The sequence below is a fragment of the Ruditapes philippinarum genome, unplaced genomic scaffold, assembly GCF_026571515.1.
Source record: "Ruditapes philippinarum isolate M1 unplaced genomic scaffold, ASM2657151v2 ctg6919_1_1_1_1, whole genome shotgun sequence".
In the NCBI taxonomy this organism is placed as follows: Eukaryota; Metazoa; Mollusca; class Bivalvia; order Venerida; family Veneridae; genus Ruditapes; species Ruditapes philippinarum.
In genome coordinates, this window is record NW_026851852.1 from 4,224 (window position 1) to 23,984 (window position 19,761).

At 33.4% G+C, this 19,761-nt stretch overlaps 1 protein-coding gene across 1 annotated transcript in view; it reads left to right on the forward strand.

The window, feature by feature from the left end:
- Positions 1 to 3,419: 3,419 nt before the first annotated feature.
- The window catches only part of LOC132741407 (uncharacterized), a gene marked incomplete at its 3' end in the record, with an annotated part of 38,617 nt that continues 22,275 nt past the window's right edge, over positions 3,420 to 19,761 (forward strand). Inside the window, exons 1-6 of the mRNA XM_060729559.1 lie at positions 3,420 to 3,588; positions 4,375 to 4,483; positions 9,673 to 9,708; positions 10,794 to 10,984; positions 13,202 to 13,343; positions 17,982 to 18,053. Coding sequence (XP_060585542.1) covers positions 3,442 to 3,588; positions 4,375 to 4,483; positions 9,673 to 9,708; positions 10,794 to 10,984; positions 13,202 to 13,343; positions 17,982 to 18,053 — 697 coding nt within the window. The remainder of the gene's footprint in view (positions 3,589 to 4,374; positions 4,484 to 9,672; positions 9,709 to 10,793; positions 10,985 to 13,201; positions 13,344 to 17,981; positions 18,054 to 19,761) is intronic.

The window sequence follows — 19,761 nt, forward strand, 5'->3', positions numbered from 1 at the left end:
CTAAATTCTCTGGCCAAAAAGGCTAGCTGTCTTCAGCCAAACAGCAAGGCCAATATGAGCTTAATCAATTATTTGTATTCTTATTAAATGATAGTTACTGAAAATCTTTCATAGCATAAAGCGACTTGGCGAGTAAAATATCACTTGCCACAATGTCAAAGCTTAAATAGTTTTTGACAAATCGTAAAATGTACTAAATCTTGTGTACTTATTTTAACTTTGACATCTGCTTACTGTGTGTGAATTTGCGTTTATTTATACTCGCCACCGGTTGCCCATATGGGCTCCAGAAGAGTACAAGTCATTTTAGATTTTGGAGGATAGTGCAATTACAGATATAGAAAGATGCCCCGATTCCAGAAGCTTCCCTTTCTTTAACGTGCCAAGTTGTTTTAGCACCCATACACGGGACCTCGATTTAAAGTATCATCCGAAAGACTGATCAGTAATTTTAGTTGGCCTGCTCGGGAATAGAACCATCAAAGTCGAGTTTACAAGTCTCGCGCTCTAAGCGGGCTGGCTGCTTACAAAAACTCCGGTGCATATAATCGTAAAATTCGCTCATATCTAGCACCCGACTGCGTATTGAATATTACATGATCAAGGAGTACTACATGATATTTTTTTTTCGATTTTCGTATTGACCGTGCATTTCATACTGTTTTTCACGTATTTGCCTTTTCTGTTAAAATAAAAAATTTGCCTTGATATTCAATCAATATTTCACGTGTGAAGTGAATATTTGTGATGGTTTTTTGGAAAGTATAAAAAGGGAGATATTTTAGAAAAAAATACCTTTCATGGTCATCTGTCCTTTAGAAATGCATTAGTACTTTCATATGAAATAAGTATTTTAAGTTTAAAGTGAATATGTTTGAAATTAGCCGTAACCAAATGGTTAATCAAAGCGAAAACATTTTAGAGAAATAAGGGGATTTACTTTGCAAAATATAACTAGGATTATCTGCCTTTTGATATTGCATCATATGATCATAGTGAACAACTAAACCACGTTTAAAATAAATTCGGTAGTTTCTGAGAAAATGAATGAAATTACTTAAACCAAATTCTGAGAGTGACAATACCATAATAACTTTAATCTGTTGTCAATCAGGGTTACAAATGAAAATGATAAACAAAAGAAAAATACTTATCTATTGAGAATTTAGTATCAATTATCCTTTCTAGCCTAAAGATAACATTATATAGTAGCTCAAAACCTCGATATTTATGTTCGTTAAAGAAACCAAGTAAGACAAAGATAATTTTTGTGTAATGGCAATTACAATTAAAATAACTATGAGAATGTTAAAAAGTAATAATATTCTACTTTAAACATGATTTTAACATGAATTTACATCTTGCGACATTTAACGGTAGTGTTGCGACATTTAACGGTAAGGGAAATTCGTGCGACATTTAACGTTAACATTGCGACATTTAACGGCAAATGATTTTGCGACATTTAGCGGCGGTTGCGACATTTAGCGTCAATGGTGCGACATTTAGCGGCAAGTGCGACATTTAGCGGCGTTGCGACATATAACGGCGCCACACAGTGCTAATGCCGTTTTGTAGAAAATGAGACTCGTGCATAATCTTTTAAGTGTCTCATCAATTATCGACCTCCTGTCTTATGTGTATGTTAGTTATACATGTATATATATGAATATATCCCCTTTCGAACCATTTTCATTCAGCGAGTTGGTCAGAAAACCCCTCAACACGTCTTATAAATACCGACAGACACTATTCAGCTTATGATTGTCATGGTGTGACACGTAGTAATACTTTTAGGCTCAAAAACACTAAAAAGTTAAATTATTTAACAAATAACTCTGTATCCTCCTCTAATTTATTCATGTTTAGTCTGAAATGAGATTATTTCCAATTAGAAAATAATATAAAAGACTATACTTTAAAAAATATGTGACTGCTAGACTCCGTACACATCTACTAAACCCTGTACATTAAACTACTACAGCCCGTTCACTTGAATTTGTATTCTTTGCTAGACTCTGTACACAAGGCAAGGCCGTTTTTTGCAAATTTTGTTAAAAGCAGCTCGAGTTGAAGGATGAAAACTGAAACATATCTAGAGGGATGACTATAGTTTGTATTAACGGCGGAATTTGATACAGCAAATGCGTTTTGGGCTTGATTTAGTGGTAAATATCAACATCGTTTGCACATGTCAACAAATAGGCTACATTTTTTGCAAAGTTAACAAAAAGTATTGAATTTGCAAACGAAAGCAAATATTGCTCTAAAACTAGAAACATTTAGCTTCACAAATTTGTTTAGTTTGGAAAAATCGATGAAGTAATGATGAAGAAATAAGTAATAACATTACCTTGAGTGTACTCGGTGTGCAGCTTTCTACTTTCGTTTTCGGTGTTTTTAGGGGCTATATATCCGGTGGACGCTGTACAACAGTGTGTATATGCGGCTTTTATGTTTTCACCCTCGATTATATAGTTTACAAAGCCTTTTAAAGCAACAATAAAAAGCATTTTTATTTTTATTTTTAGTTCTTATAATGTTTTCTTTTTTTACAATACCGAAATAATATCTCACATACACTAACGCCACATATTTGATCCATATCAGTTAATAAATATTTTGACAAAACGGCGCCAATCCGTAAGCAGCGTAATGACGTCATCGTAAATAAACAACTCATTCATAAACAAGCTGACGTTATTTCATACATACACGAATGATAAATGGGGCACTGATGTAAACACAATACGACGTAAGTTATTATTGTTGAAAACTTGATAAAATAACGTTTTTTCTTATTATTTATTTTGTCTAATAATTTCCATAGCTTTGCAACAGTAGGGTGCGAAAATCGAACAGCGTTATACGAAAATCGGCACCGGAAGTTATTTCCGCTTGAAAAAATAACATTAGTGATCTTCCTAATTTTATCGTGATAGAATCGAAATAACATCGGCCTGAGAGTTGTATACCGGCTATTTAACACCGGTTTTGTCGTTTTGATGCGAGAAAATTAACCACTCAGGCCTACGGCCTTCGTGGTCAATTCCTACGCATCAAAACTCCAAACCGGTGTTAAATAGCCGATATACACCTCTCAGGCCGATGTTATTTCTTAAATTAAATATAAATTAATGGAAATGGTAAAGAACACTTTAATTAATTAATTAAAAGCTGAAGGCCAATTAGCATTGTTTCGGAAACTTAAACAAAAATACAATTAAAAGTACCCTTTTTACCTCAGATAATTGTAAAGAACACTTACACTATTTCCTCATGAATTTTCTAACTTGTTTAACTTCATTGCGCAGGACTTGATTGGGGTTGTCTCCTTCAAACGATGTCTTACTTTCCTTCAATATTTCTTCTATCATTTTAATTTTGAATATAAATTTTAAAATTAATTCGCCCCGCTCTATTTTTTAGGTTTCACACAGAATGGTATATTTATTATTGTCATGCCCAGGCGGATGTCCAAATGGTAGTCACTTTCATGACAGACAAGCAAGTAATCCTTGCGATGCAACTAAACAGGAATTTGAAATAAGATGGAATATTACAGCTGAAGATACTGAAATTGAATTTGTAAGTCTAACTATAATATATATTTATTTTATCTATGCAACTATAAATATAAATGTTTTAAAAGTATACACTCCGAGTTTATTGCCATGGCGGGACTGCATTTTTTTATGATTCATGAATTATTGGATTAAGGATTATACCAAACACGTGTGTCTTTATTTTCAGATCATTCGCTCAATCCGTTTTACATGAATGGTTATTTTTTTATTGACACAGAATTGAAGAACATTTATGATCTACGCTTTTAGCTCGGTCTAAGAGTAGAACAAATATAAGATTTTCAATTTAATTCTGAGTGTATTTCTAAATTATCTTTTGTTCAATTTTCCACTTTAAACCCACGTCGATCTATGAAAATAAAAATAAAACACAAGTTTTATGCTCGTAGGGTTTTGAACTCGAATTTTCTTTCAATGTTTACTTGTAAGAAGTCACATATCTGAATGAGAATGTGCAATGATTATGTAATTCATGTATGAATCGTTAGAATTGCTTTAAATTTCTATTTAAAGAATTATTATAGTGTTTTGTACTCCAATGCGATAACAGACAATGCCTATTAAAGGCAATCTCATTAAAATCAGATCATCGTTTTCGCTCCTGTTACTCTTCGCTGCGATGTACTCAGATCCTACGAGCGTAGAGGGTAGCGAAGCGACAGTTAGTATATGATTTTTATGAGATTATATTAAAGGTAAACATAAAATTGTGTATGTAATTAGGATGCAGACAATTACCTATATTAACTACATTATAAACCGATATTGATAGAAACAAACATTTCAGGTGTATGAAAACGGTACGCTTAACAGAACGTTTATAGTCCCAGGCGTACAACTTGACTTTGATGTTATGATTATGGCGGCATTTTTAGGCAGTGCGAACTTTACAGTTGGTAAGTGTGTTTGTCATTGTAATTTGTGCTGGCAATGTTTCGGTGATACCCAAAATGTCCTGTATGTTGTAATTAAGGTTGTTACCACACCATGTGAAATTTTATATATGTATTTAATTATGCTTCTAAAACAATTTTGAAACATCGAAGAATTATGTAAAATATGTACTGCAAATATTTGTCCACATTTTAGGTAATCATTAAAATATATGCATTCATTTCTTATTGAAAAATTTGACTTTATCGAAAATGAATTTTTAATTACCTGCATTCATTAACATGAAATGTAAAGTCGGTAATATCTTAATACAAAATGCTTTTTTGAACTTCTAATATTGATAAGTCTTCATTTGAGCGTTATATTTATAAAATAAAACAATAAAAAATGAGTTACAGGATCTTTAATGAAAATTATCATCTTTTATAGTCATTTCATTAAAAAATTTATTCCAATTTACACAGTCCCGGTTTTTGCGTTCCGGTTTGCCACGGTTAAGGAAATCGGGATCAACCGTGGTTAACCGGCGTGGGGCCGTAGCTGTACCGTGAAGTACCGGGGCGAACCTTGGTGAACCGGAACAAACCGGGAGATTGCCACGGTTGTATTAAAATGTTTAATATAACCAGGGTTCACCGGCACTCACCGGAAAGGAAGCCGATAACCGTGTTCTATCGGCTTGGCACCGGGAAACGCCGGAGATCCACCGTCTCTGAACCGCATCCATTCCGTGACAAAACGTAGTTAACCGGGATGCGTGTTTATCAATCTCAAAACACGGCAGAGCCCCGGTGAAGACGGTAAAAACAGGCAGAGCTACGGGAAAGCAAGGGTACATTGCAGTTATTGGCGACAACGCTCCGGTTGGACCCGTTAATGTCCCGTATATTGCCGGCAAGTCCCGGTTATACAGCGGTGATAGACAGTGGCGTCATCACTTTATGCCGATAACAGGCAATTTAAAGATCAGGTATATACACACTTGAAATGCTACTTTGGATAATTTTATTAAATGAAGACGGAGAAGGGCCAGTCTCTGCTATTTCATCTGAGGCGAGTTTTCATTACTGTCCTTCTCTGAGTCGTTTTCAAAGGTACCTCAACATCTGTAGGCGTTGTAATCACAGTTTTCCCAACTTTCTTCCTGTGTCTTTTGGGTGGAATCTCTGCTGTCTTTTTACCAAATGACTGAATGTCAACTTGCTCAAGCAGTTTTATTCTCGGGAAGCATCGGAGCATTACCGGGGCGTCACCGGATAAGTGCCGGCATCACCAGTAGCTTTACCGTGGCGAAATTAGCGATGGTCGGGGTAAACTGTGATGAAACCGAGTCGCGTCTACACCGGGATCAACCGGGAATATACCAGGAAAGCATCGGCACTAACCGTATATATCCTGTTCTATATCGGGTACTGAACCGGGAAAACACCTGGGCTCTGTCGGGGATGTGTCAACGCACTTTGTTTTTTTTTCAGAAAAACACCACGGAACACCCCGTTTCACCGGTTTAAAACACCGTAGCGATACCGTGGCCATTACCGGGACAGTGTAAATGGGGCTTTACCATTTTAACTTTATTTTCCAATTTCCAATGTTAAGTTTTTTTTCAACAAATGTCATAAAACGGCATAATAAAAATTGTATTTCTGTTACATTTTTATACAATTCTTTTATTTAGATTTTCATTTCTTAACAAAAAGACAATAATCAAACCATTAAACACAAATCTACATATCTCTACATTTGAAATCTGCGTAGAAATTGTCTAACTAAGCAAACAGCAAAAACAAACATGTAAAGCTGAAAGAATGTCCCATAGTGGTTGTATTGATAAGTATTATACTAACTAACTAACTAACTAACTAACTAACTAACTAACTAACTAACTAACTAACTACATAACTAACTAGCTAACTAACTAACTAGCTAGCTAACTAACTAACTAGCATCCTTTATTGAACAGACAAACTCCGGAATTAAGAATATTTGTTTTTCCCGGTAAAAACAAACTTTTACAGATACAGCTTCGAAAATAAGCGCAAAAGGTTGACTAATCTATTGTGACAGGGTAGTGCACTTTGCAGCTTTAACGTTAAAAAGTGTATTTGTACCCACGGATAAGCTGGAATAACTCTAATTTTCCAAGTTCCCGATAACATCTTTAGATTTCTTTAAATCAAAATCAAAATGAAATCAAGTCATAAAAACGTATAGGTTAACTTGTAACCTACAAACAATGTTCCGTTTTCTTTTTAAAGATGATTGAAAAATCAATTTACAATATTAAAATTGCGATCTGTCTTTAAAGGGACACTCGAGCAAATTAATGACAAAAATATAAGAAAAATCTTATGTATTTAATCCACGCTAAATTAAAATTTTTTAAAATGTCAGCAGGAATTTCTGTATAAATTGTATATATCTTATATGTTGAACGAAATTTAAACGCCAGCAGAATCACCAAGTAGATTTAAAACAAGTCATGTGATTTGAACAACCCTGGGATTAACAATAACATATATTGTAGATATTGTATGATTGAAACAAGTCAAACCCATTTTCATTTGATATGTTCTTTAACGTTTCCATGGTTCACTGTGACAACTATTGTTAAATCTTAATGCTCTAACCTGATCCACCTGGGTCAAGAAAGGAAACCATCATTTATTTTTTATAAAAAGAAAAGCTTTGTTACTGTGACTGCCTAGTGTATTCATTTTCAGGACATTTACTGAATAATGAATTGACAAATTCAAAACGAAGAAGTGAAAATTTTGCCTGTGTCTGACATAATTTTCGTCAATGATACTTTCTCGGGCGTACACTGCACAACCTCAGCTAGTTCAATGGCAAACTACCCGAATCATTCTTCTGTAGCATTTATGACAATAACTGCAGTTTTAAGGAATTAAGTATTTTGTACTGAAGTCAAAATACTCCTTTGTACTTTGTTTATATGCTAACGTTACTTCCTTTATGACGAAAGTTTCACAACCAGGGATAACATGCATCTGACAATCATGCTTTAATAAACAAACCATTATTTAAATGCCATAACACTCATTTTTTCTCTTTCCAAAGAAGAAAAACGTGTAATCATCGATGTTTGTGAAAACATTTTATAATTATAACTTTTACTATATAGCACGACATGATTTTTTTGATATCCGAGTTGTGTCTAGTGGACTTTGTTACACATGCCTAAGTTCGATAGAAACACTAATTCAAAGTCAATTTCAATAGCTTTATAATTCCCTTTATTCCGCGATTACAAATAAAATGAATTTAAAACAAGATAACTCTCCGTTTTCTGAAGGTAAATTGAAGAACAAAAAAGTGCGTAACTTTAAATAATTAGTCAAATAATATCTAAGTCGCGCTGACGCTATTTTGGCATACTTGATCTAACTAACGTTAAAAAAAAGAATTCACAGTGAAAGTGCGCCCTTGGAGTGGTGGAGCTGTTGGTAATTTTCACCCCGGATCACGGCAGTATACCACATTGAATATACCAGAGCACAGTACAGCCACCGCATCGTTCCTGGGAAGGCTGTCAAACTGTTTACCACTAAGAGTTGCCTTCACATTCGCAAAGAACTGATTTTTTTCTGTTGATGCCAGAGCAGAGATACAGTGCGAATGACCGTAGAAAGAATTTCATGATCAATCACAACGAAAGTGAACTGCGCCGCACGGGAATCAAGCTCGGGTCGTCCGATTCACTGTCAAACGCTCTACTTGGACATCGTGTATGCCTTGTTTATAGGGATCAGTTAATTATTCAGGTCATTGGGGTTAATTGATCATGCATTCATATTTTGACCAGTCAAATCAGCTTTACCTTTTTACGCACATCTCGGAAATTTAATCTCCGGCCAAACCTATAAAATATCCCTTATTTGAAATGACCAAACTTTTGTGCAAAAATACGCTGACGAGGTTGATTCCCTGTCGGCAGCTGTTGGGACTAACCCTTCCGGTAACAATAAGCCACAAAAAGCTTACATATATAAAATAAAATGCATTTGCTTGACCAATTTCAACTGTCCGACTAGTGTCCTAGTACTTAGTAACATGTATATACGCCATAGTGTTATAACTATACCTGTATTTGCTACAGAAGGAAACATTTCTTTTTCTTCCTGAGACATAATGTGCCTTTATCAGCATGAAACAATTGTCAGCATGCATATTAGATGTACCCTTTTTTCTCTCACCTAATTGTAACTAGATATAATCATTCCATGAATGTTATATAGCCGTTATCCATTATGTATTTGTTTATAATTATGTATGTATACTGCTGATGTATTGTGGGACTTGTGCATTTTGTAAATAAATTGTCAATATTGTCACACTTGCCATAGCCACCGTTGTATTATTGGGGTCGTTTTGCACACGTTTGTAAGTGCTTTAACCAAATGTAGGCAAAAGTGGCGTCCTCTCGTCAAACTGAACAGAAGTGTTTGCATAAACGGCAATGAATTGCACCGTGTACGTGTAATAAGTTGGGAGAGTACATTTGGGGCTCCCGACTCACTTAGTGTTTCCAGTAAAACATTTCAGCCTAAAAAATTCAGTCATAAACTTAACGCCACAAGCAAACGGCCATTTTTATCAACCGCTTCTGCGTCGAATACTCCACCGCCGAAATCGTTAGCACGAAATCAATGTCAAAAATAAACTGTTATCAGACATTATGTATTTATTTTTTACTTAAATATAATTCCTTGTTATTATATTACAATTTATTACGATCAAGTAATAATAGTGAATTCCTTCTGTCTGTTTATATTGGTATAGTTCCTATAAATAGCGCTGGCTTTGGTGGTTATAACTCTGTCTCAAATCTCAAGATTTTGATTGGCCTGTGTACATTTTGTTACAATTACTGACCAATCAAATACCTAAGATTTGAATTTTAGCGTAGAGAATTTTTTTATAACCTTAAACCCTGGGGAATGCAGACATACGCGACACTTGTCTAATATGTGTTTTTCAGATATATGGTCCTAAAGAAAATTATATAATTTTAGACTTATTTATTTATTAGACTTATTTTGTATCATTTTGTATAATTAGACTTTTATTTTCTTGTTTTTAGCGTGTATTTTACTGTATGCTTATTTTGATAAGATAGTTTTCTGAAGAAAAAAAAAATACATTACCGGTATCTATTTTCTCTTTTCAGACTTGCCGGAGAAAGACTGTGACAAAATAATAAGTGGTAAGCGTGGTTTTAATGGAAAACATTTTCTGCCTGTTTACGAATTAGAAATAACATTAAACTTACACTACAAAAACTGTCATAAACTGTATCATTTAGTCATTTTTCTGCTATATGACACAAGGAAACAACAATATATTCCATCAAAATTAGTTTTAATTTGTCAGATGTAAACAGTGTGTCGGCCATTTTGAAAACCGTATGTCATCATTTACCTCGCGGTAATGGTGTTTTATTTTAGTTTTTTCATGTTTCAGTTAAAATTTCTTTAAGTTATTTTGCATGATTTTAAATATTAAAAGTATTTTTACATTGTAACTCAAATTTTATTTTTTCAACAAACAAGAACATTTAGAAAATGATGATTGTTTCAGACGTATGCACAATCTAAATGGACTATTGTTGTTCTTTACAGAAGTTTGTAAAATGTTGTTCCGTTTTACGTAAAATTCTATAGATTTAAATTATTTTGCACAAAACCTTTGTTGTTAAGGTGTTTGGATAAAATATGTCGATTCTGACCAATTATAACACTGGTCACATAAAAATATGCCATTACCGTGAGATAAATGATGACGCGGAATTAGTGATGTTGAGTATACTATGAAAAATAGATATGAAGTATTATTAAAATAGAAGTCGACTATGGACGAAATTCGATATAGTATCGGTTTTTGTTCTTCTATGAAAATTAACGCACATAATTTTGAAGAAATACAGCGTTTTCATTGGATGACAAATAAAGCTGGACACTAAAAAGAAAAAAGTGCGTAATGAATATATCAGTTTTTCGTAATTTCTGTTCTGAAAATAGTTGATATGTGATATGCAAGAAAAAGAATCAAACACCGGCTGTCGATACATACAGGAATATCTAGCTCTCGACAGAGCCTCGTTACCGCCTAAAACTGTTACTCTCGAGCTAGATTGTAGATTCTTATATTCTAGCACCAGTGTATGCAAGACTAATTTGTAAATGGTCGAAAAAAAAGTAATTGTAACAAACTATATAAAACAGTCACATACGTACACGTGTATGTTTCAGTAATAATAATAAGTATGATTAATGGATATTTTCGCTGCAGATGATGCTGATAATTATGGCATAGAATTTATAGTACCAACTTCTACAAGCACAAGCACAAAAATATTTCTAACAAACGCTAGCCCTACTATAAAAGTTCATGTTAAAGTTTATGACAGTGATGGGACCCTAAAAGAAGAACATGTTGTTTCTACTTCAAGTACATCGATGATTACGACCGCTCCAAGTAAAGTAAGTATTCTTCAAAGTGATTAAATACGTATGGTATGTATGAAATAAAGGTGTTTTACAGTTGTGCACACACACGCACAACCGCACGCGCGCAGGCACGCGCATTCAGCAATTTCATATAATTTAATGAGCAAAATAGAAACACATCTGCTAGTATTCTATAGACAACGCTTTTAAGATTCTGATGTTAAAAGAGGAAATCAAAGAACCTTAAAAGTAAAAAAAAAGCTAACATGTTTTTGTTTTGTTTGTTTTACGGCTCACAATAATCTCGGGCGTTACAAACTTTAAGCAACATCAGATGTCAAAAGCACATCACTTGCTGGAGCAAAGAGATGCATAGACTCCAGAAATTCGAATCCATTCAGTCGCCTGTTCCGATCATGCGTTGACAAACGGCGGCAGCAATTCTGATGTCTCAACCCTTAATGGAAACCCCTCAGGCACCAACATAAGGTTTACAAAATATCCTATCACATAAAAACAAGAAAATAAGACTTCTACACGATTTTGAGGTGACAGCATGCGTTGTCTTTAATGAAACTTAATTCTATTGTATATCAACAACGTGTGCTTGTCAGGGCCAAATTTGTGATCAGTGTAAGTATCAGTGTAATAAAAATGTGTAGCCTAACCTGTCCCCATCCGGGTGCCCAGTGTCTCATGATTAGAACCCGAACCCGGGGTCATCGGAATACGGTTCCGCGGCTCTGCCGACTGAGCTTTGCAGCTGCTCGCATATTTTCTCCTCGAATAAGTGAACAGTTTAATATCGTGAAATAATCTGTACCATCACGTATATGTTTGTATACTTGAATGTTCTTTTCAGATAACAGGTTGAATTACCTTTAAAATAAAAAAGAACCCACTTAGTTTTTGGGAAGCCTCAGCATGGTTTTGCATTTGACCAGCATGATTGACTTTTACAATTTTTTTGAAAAAAAACAAAACAAAACAAAACAAAAAACAAAACAAAAAACAACATTGTACTTTTGTAGTAAATTAGGAAATGTAATTAGAACATAATTGATTACCTTTATCAAATAATAAAATGTAAAAAATCTGTTTATTTTTAAAAGTGTTAAAATTTACTGGATTACTTTTTAACTAAGAAATGTAATGAAATATAATCGAATACTTTAATACACTAGTGTTATAAGGTTGAAAAGTTTATCAGTCCCCTACCGGTTTAACTATAGGGGACTTAAGATTTACCCTCCGTCCATCTTGTCGGTCCCCCGTCCGTCCGTCTGCAAACATTTTGGGTTAAGGGGCAATATAACAGTAAAGAGAACAAAAGAGAACAATAGGTTCATTCCGTGATCAAAGGTTTTAGGGCTAGTAGCCCTTAAGAAAACAAAGAAAATAACAAAGAAAATAGCCCCTAAAGCCAAAATGTTGGAACGTCCGTCCGTCCGTCCACATTACTGGATCCCGTGATAATGCAAAAAGTACTGAAAATAGTTTTATGAATGTCGATATATAGATAGATGGAAGTCTGGAAATTATGCACGTCTTCTTTTTTTCCTATGTTGAAAACTTTTGGTTGCGATGGCAACCAAATAGACTTAAAATATGGCAAATATAACAATATAACAATATCTGTGATTTCTCAAAAAAGTGCTGGAAACATTTTTATGAAACTTAATATATGGGTAGATGGCAGTATGGCGATATTATACACATCATTTTAATCGTGACCATAGGGAGTATATTGAGAGTGTCTTACCCACCAAGCGTCGAAGACCTCGTCAAGATTTCACCGTATACATGGTATATAAACTACAACCGACTTATAGTTAGTTAGCCCCGTTCATTGAAATCGAGTGCATTTTTAAATACAATCCCAATAGTCCATTAAAAATTTAACGTATAAAATTAATACATACAGTTGAGTTGTATGGTAGATATTTCGGGAAATTAAAACAAAATAGAGCGATTTCATTGGCAAACGGTAAAAAGTTTTAGGGTGGCTCTTGATGTATGATTTCTTTCATGTTAAAATCAGAATAACCCAATATATAGTAATACACATTTCACTGACCTTTAAGAATGTTAAAATAGTCTCCTGTCATTCACATTAAGGGAAGGATTTGTTTTAATATATAACCTTTTTCATATGAAAATGCATAAAATGTATAATATTTATTATGTGAATATGTTACAAAAATTTGACTTTAATAAAATATGAGTTAATTATATAACCATGTTTTTCAGGTATTATTCATTAGAGCAACAGCTGAAATTTCAGTTTACGCTGTACATTTAGATGCTTCAAACGTTAATGTTTATGGTTATTCTGTTATCCCTGTAGATGTCCTTGGTCCTAACTACCACGTGTTTCCCGACAGTTCTAATGGTGAGTATTTCAACATTAAAGGAAATCCACTGCGGTTTTAAGCCTAAAAACATAAAATTTTGATTTTTTACATATATCTGCTTCGGCACTTAAAAACAGAACTGTATGCAAAAAATAATTAGAAAATATCATTAAAATACATTGTTAATCGTATTTCTTTTGCTATTCTTAGATCAATTCAGTGAAAAGCGTTGCAACGGTTATCAATTTTTTTAGTGATATTTTACAATTGAAATAATTTTTCTGGAACAAACGGAGTGAGAGGATGATCTGGAATTTTGCACACAAGTTGTAAGTCAATACGTACAGCAAATGGTACATTAATCTTGAAAAATTATTTCCAGTCCGTCATTTCAAAATACCTCAGTGGAGTCCCTTTAAATACTTTGGGTAATGGTGTGGAGAGAGCAGAGATTTCTTCAGCAGTGGTTGATTATAGTCATGTAAATTTTGCCTATAACAATATGATATTTGATTGTTTATTTATGATCCAAGTGAATTTACCTTTTCTTTTTATGCCACCACAGGCAGCACCTGCGATGCGATGGCATATATAGCGATTTTATCTCTGTGTGTATTGGTGTGTGCGTGCGTGTGTATGTGTGTTACGTAGTTAAATTATAAAATCATCATTTCAATCAAACTTGCTAGGAATGTTCCATGGGTGACTTCGTTAAGCACTCCTCTACAAAAACTTTACTCATTTTCTCCTAGAGCTTTAAAATGCCATGCAAAGGTAGTTGGGTTTTCTTTTATATAAACCTATATAATAAACATTTTTTTCAAATGTTCACTTAAACTGCAATGACCAGATCAAGGATATATTGCATAACGCATCACCCTGTAGTCCTATTGGCCTCACTCCGAAGTTTAATAAGTTTATTTAGAAAAGCGAATAGAAAAAGAAAAAAACATAAGAAACTACAAGGCACAGAGCTTAAATATTTGACATGCAACTTTGCAAAGTGGACCTCTACGAAAAATTTACAAATTTCCAGGCCTTGTGTATTAAAAGGGTAGTTAAAATGAAATAGTTTTTCTTTCCCTAATTGAAAGATTATTTCTTTCATTCCTCAAACAAATAATGTTCTGGGAGTATATTGCGCCCACTTTGGCCAGCTCTTGATTACATTTACAGTAAATCAAATACAATTCCAATTTCATTTTTGAGTGGTATTTAAATTTTATATACGAATACTAGTGTAATGTATATGTATTTTATAAAAAGGGAAGTACTTATGTCAACGCTTTTAAAACCAAGGATTTCTAGGTAACTATTTATATGTATACTTACACGTGTTTTGTCTAAGTATACAGTATATAAGATACCATAGCGATAGTTTAGTTAGAGTAGAATTGTCACTCAAACACGAAGGGTTACAGTTTAGCTTAAACAGTTTTTCAGTCACAAAAATATGCATGCACATTACAAACAACATGGAGGATAACTCAAATATCACGTGAATATTTCTTATTAATTTTTGAAATGGTTATGGAAACAAGTATTTTGAATACTTATATTAATTAACTAATTCCCTTAGTTGTTGGAAAGAAGACTGAAAGGTGATCAAATAGATGAATATGTATAATAAGAATATCTATTGTAAGGTTTTGTTGCTTCAACACTTGCTAAGGATTCCCGCTTCGACGCCGAATGGCGACAATAAAGTCGTGCATCCATTTGTTTGTTTGTTTGTTTTGGGTTTTACGTCACATCGACACAGTATAGATCATATCGCGACGTTCCAGCTTTACTGGTGGAGGAAGACCTCAGGTGCCCCTCTGTGCATTTTTTCAGGCACGAACGGGCACCTGAGTAGAACCACCGACGTTCCGTGAGCTAGCTGGATAGCTTCCTCACTCGTGCATCCATTTGAAAACGTATAGTTTTCTTCAATGTTTAAGATTTCAGAACCGTAAAGGTTTTTGAAAATTCGTTTGACAATATAGACTGGATAACTGTACTTGTCTATGAGTATCAAAAGTAGGACAATATAGAAGGTATTACGAAAGACGGGCGTTGCAATTGTAAATTTATGAATTCAGTGACTATTTCAACATCTCGAGTTAACGAAGAGCATGTTGTGAAGTTATAAAACAATGTAAAAGAGAAATCGCGAAGGTGAATTTGTGAATTTGAAATCGTGAATTCACGGCGTTGAAACATAAAATTACGAAGATGAAATCGGTAATTTATGAAGTTCAATAGTTGAAATGTTCCCACATGTCTTTTGTAAGACAGTGACCGATTTTAACAATTTCGCCGCATGTACTGTGATTTCAGTTATTGATAGATTTGTTTGGATGACAGTCTTTTAACAATAATTTAGCCGATGAATGATTCTTTTGTTTGCAAATCAGTGTTGAGTGGTGAGGTAGTGTTTGGTGTATGAAAAATAAGATAGTGTTATAAGGAAAGAGACGTATACTTGAATAGAGAATAGAAACTATGTTATTTATATACATTAAGAAGAGCAAGAGGCCAATAATTGAACCCTGTGGAGCATCAGCTTCAAAAAGACACCGATGAGATTAAGAGGTTGCTAATAACGACTTGTGCCTGTTTATTTTAAGATATGAGTAGAAACACTAAAGTACTGTTCCGTTAAAAACCAATAGATGGGAGTTTACTTATAAGACCTTTATGCAAGACACGGTCAAATGCATCCGAAATGTCATAAAAAAATACATTTTTTATTTCTTTGCCTTCATCAAGGGCTTTAAAAATGGCATTGTATATGTAGGGTTTATTGGTGTTTGAACCTCCATTTATAAATCCAGATTGAAAAAAGAGAGTATTTTATTTTGAATAATAACATTGTACACATCTTTTTGGACACAGCTATTCATTTGTTTCACGACAGTTAAGAAAGGAGATTGACTTTAGTTTCAAGGGTTAGAATTATCAGATTTTAATAAAGGCAACTAGGAGTGGCGTGTGCTATTTCCTTTTCTTTTTTTCACCAGAGACATACATTTGTTGAAAAAAAAGAGAAAGTTAGTTAGCAAGTTCAATTGGTGCTTCCTTTTAGAAGTCATAATCCAGACAAGATACTATGAATGAAGTTATATTATATAGGATTGCATCTTTTATTTACTTCTTATGGTGATAACGTAATGTTGTTTTAAGATACAGATATGCAGATGATGCAGAGTTTAGAAGAGGGCATTCTTTATTTATATCCTGCACGATCGATTGTTGACTGAAAGAATTTGTTAAGTAGATTGCCCTTGTCTTGATATGTTGTTGCCTGAAAGATGTGTGCATAAAGTGTTAGTTGTTAGTATAGGGTCACCAGTCTTAGTGAGTTAAAGGATGGTTTTTGATATTTTAACCCTATTGTTTCGACTTATTGTGTAATCATTGATTTTATCTACAAATTTCTGTTTTGGTGGGCTAACATTATCTACCATATTTTAATCTTTACTCTTTTCTCTTTATTCAGAACTTTCTGACCAATGATAAAGTGTAGTTTTACGTTTGTAATATGTAAAGACGTTTTCGAGTATGAGCTAGTTGTCTTACATTGGAATTGTACATGTACCATAGAACATCATTTGGACCAATAGTTACATATTTGTAATCTATTGTTTATCAAGCGGCGTTTAAAATTCATTTTGTAATTTGCATCGTTAGAAGACCAGGATCTATTCTAGATAATAAATGTTCTCCATTTGTTCCAGTAAGTTACATATTTCTAGATCAAGCGGAGTCACCATGATCATACTTTCAGACATGTCCAGTTAAAGATATGTGTTTTTTTATTTTTGTTTTGGGTATTTTTCTTTTGGGATAATGCCTATAGGACGGTGATAGATATCTAATACGATGAGGTACAAAGGGATCAGTTACAAAACTTGCGAGGATATTATTTATAATTTTATCCTAAAAGAACAAACAAACAAAAGATCGGTAACCAAACAAGATGTTCTGGTAACATATGTATAGTCTGCAATAGTTTAATGCATGTTATATGAAGTTATTAAGTTTTGTATGTCTGATTTTTTGATGAAGAAAATTGCAGTAAAAGTTTCCTGAAATGAATGTTTGTTTCATAAGCTCTATCAGCGCTTTCTTCTCATAGTGACTAATACGTAGTTATTGCCAGCGTTCGGCGGTTAAAAAATTCACCCGATTAAAGGTTTTTAATTTTTCTTTGTGATGTCAAGCCAGAGAGTCGCTGGATCGGATAAAGATAAATCATCATCACGGACTGTCCCAGTTAGACTATGCTTTAGATAAATTACGACATCACTAACAGCTCTATTACATCGAACACAGCGTAAATGAGTTCTTAAATTTGGTATTTTTTTCATAGTTTTCAATATAAGGTGATTTTAAGAGAAAATAATAATATCATGAGGTTGTTATTTAATTTCTAGTATGTCTATAGCCTTAGGGGAAAGGCTTTGTAAGTTAAGGTGCATAATGCTTGTGTTTCTCTGAATGCTGTCATCACAGTCCTAATGACGAGATGTTTTGGAAGGCGATGTTTTCAGTAAACCGAGATTGGAGGTAAATGTATTATGATGTATACATTTTTATCCTAGCATTTTGCACTAAATTCTTGCTTATTTCCCTTGCATTTTGTCAGAGCTGTACATGTAGTTATTATTTTTTTCCTATCTATTTTACAGAGGAGTGTACGTCCTATTCATTCGCAGAATATTCTTCACATAAGACTGTTATAGAGACAAAACCTTATAAAGGTAATAACAGTTTGTTCTAAGACTTATATTTTACCGGTGTTCGAACTTATATTTTTTAAAATAAATGATATACTTCTTTATCGTCTTCGGTAATTCTAAGTCAATGCTTATAGAATTAGTTCTGTTAAACATTTAATGTTATGATGCTTACTGCTTATTAAGAAAATTTCAATAATCTTAGCGATTTAATGGGTTCGAAGTACTGCATATCGTAGCCCCAGCTTGTTAAGTGCTTTGATTTCTGGTATTGCTTTAAAATACCCTTTGTTATCCAAAATCATTATTCCTTTTTCGGGGTCATTTGTCTTTCAACCATACAAAACATCACCTTACGGTTTAAAGGTTTATACTTTGAAAGATTATTGTTTATCTTTGGGGATAATAACCAATTCCAACAAAACAAATAACGGATCTTCATTTTTTCTTTAAATACAGGGTTTTTTTCATCAAGACTTAGTGGTATATAAAGAGGATATTTTTTCGTTTGAGTGAAATATGGAATATATTTTCACGAAACATGATAAAATGCCACATATTTTCACGAGCCGGGACGGCGAGTGAAAATATGTGGCATTTTATCATGTTGAGTGAAAATATATACCATATTTCACGAAAAACGAAAAAAATAACCTTTTTATTTAATTTCAGTATCAAAAAAAATGGTTACGAACCCTATTGCTTGCTACGCAACTGGAATTGTACAGCGCGCAGTAACATATTAATGCGTCTTGTTTTGCACGCGATATTTGGCGCTACATTGTGATTGGTGTTCGGATTTATTTTCTTAGTTAGACCATTTTTTATCATTCTAGATAGTTTTCAATGCAAAATTCAACAAAAAGTTGTTTTGCATTTATCTGATTTTTCAAACAAAATGCCGAAAGAAGTCCCTTGAAATATTTTGAGTTTTGACTCCGCCCACTTTCGCATTTATTTTTCATATTTATTTCTAAAATATATGAAATGTATTTGACTGATATAACACCATATTTCATTGGTAAAATTAAATAAAAAATACTATTTCAAGAGTCACTGTAGCTACAAGTGAAATATCATGATTTTCTTACCACGAGATGAAAATGAAAAAAAAAAATGATTATAGAAGAAATGGAATTTTCTGTTTATTAAATATTTTTTTCCATGTATTTACCTTACGGTTTGAATGATGGCTGAGTTTTAGAGGACAAAAGTCCGATAAGAACCCAGAGTAAATACGGAAAATATGTTTTATTGCAGTGAAAAAAGTTTACAGTGAAAATAAGAAAATTGAAAATATTCATTTTATTTTAACACAATTTCTTAATTATATTTAAGTTTTATGTACATGTATATAAGCTTAAAGATATTTCTATAGTACACACAGCAATAATTTATCGGTTTGAAAATTTTCTTCATAGACAAGGTCAATACCGGTGAAAGTAGGGAAAGGTTCACTCAAGTAATGCATGATTTAAGCGTTATTATATTGAATGAACCCGAAAACACCATCGAGTAAAAACGTCTTTTAATAGCATCTATTGACACGTTTTGATTATATAAGCCTTTGTTTAGAACACAATGATTATCTATTTCTATGGAATCAAATACTAATTGACTAATTAAAAAGTGTTCACAGAACTGATGGGATCATCAAAAATGTTGATTCATGAACATAGTGTATCAGCGGATATTTATGAGTCACAAAATTGTTCTAATATCAATAAGTGGA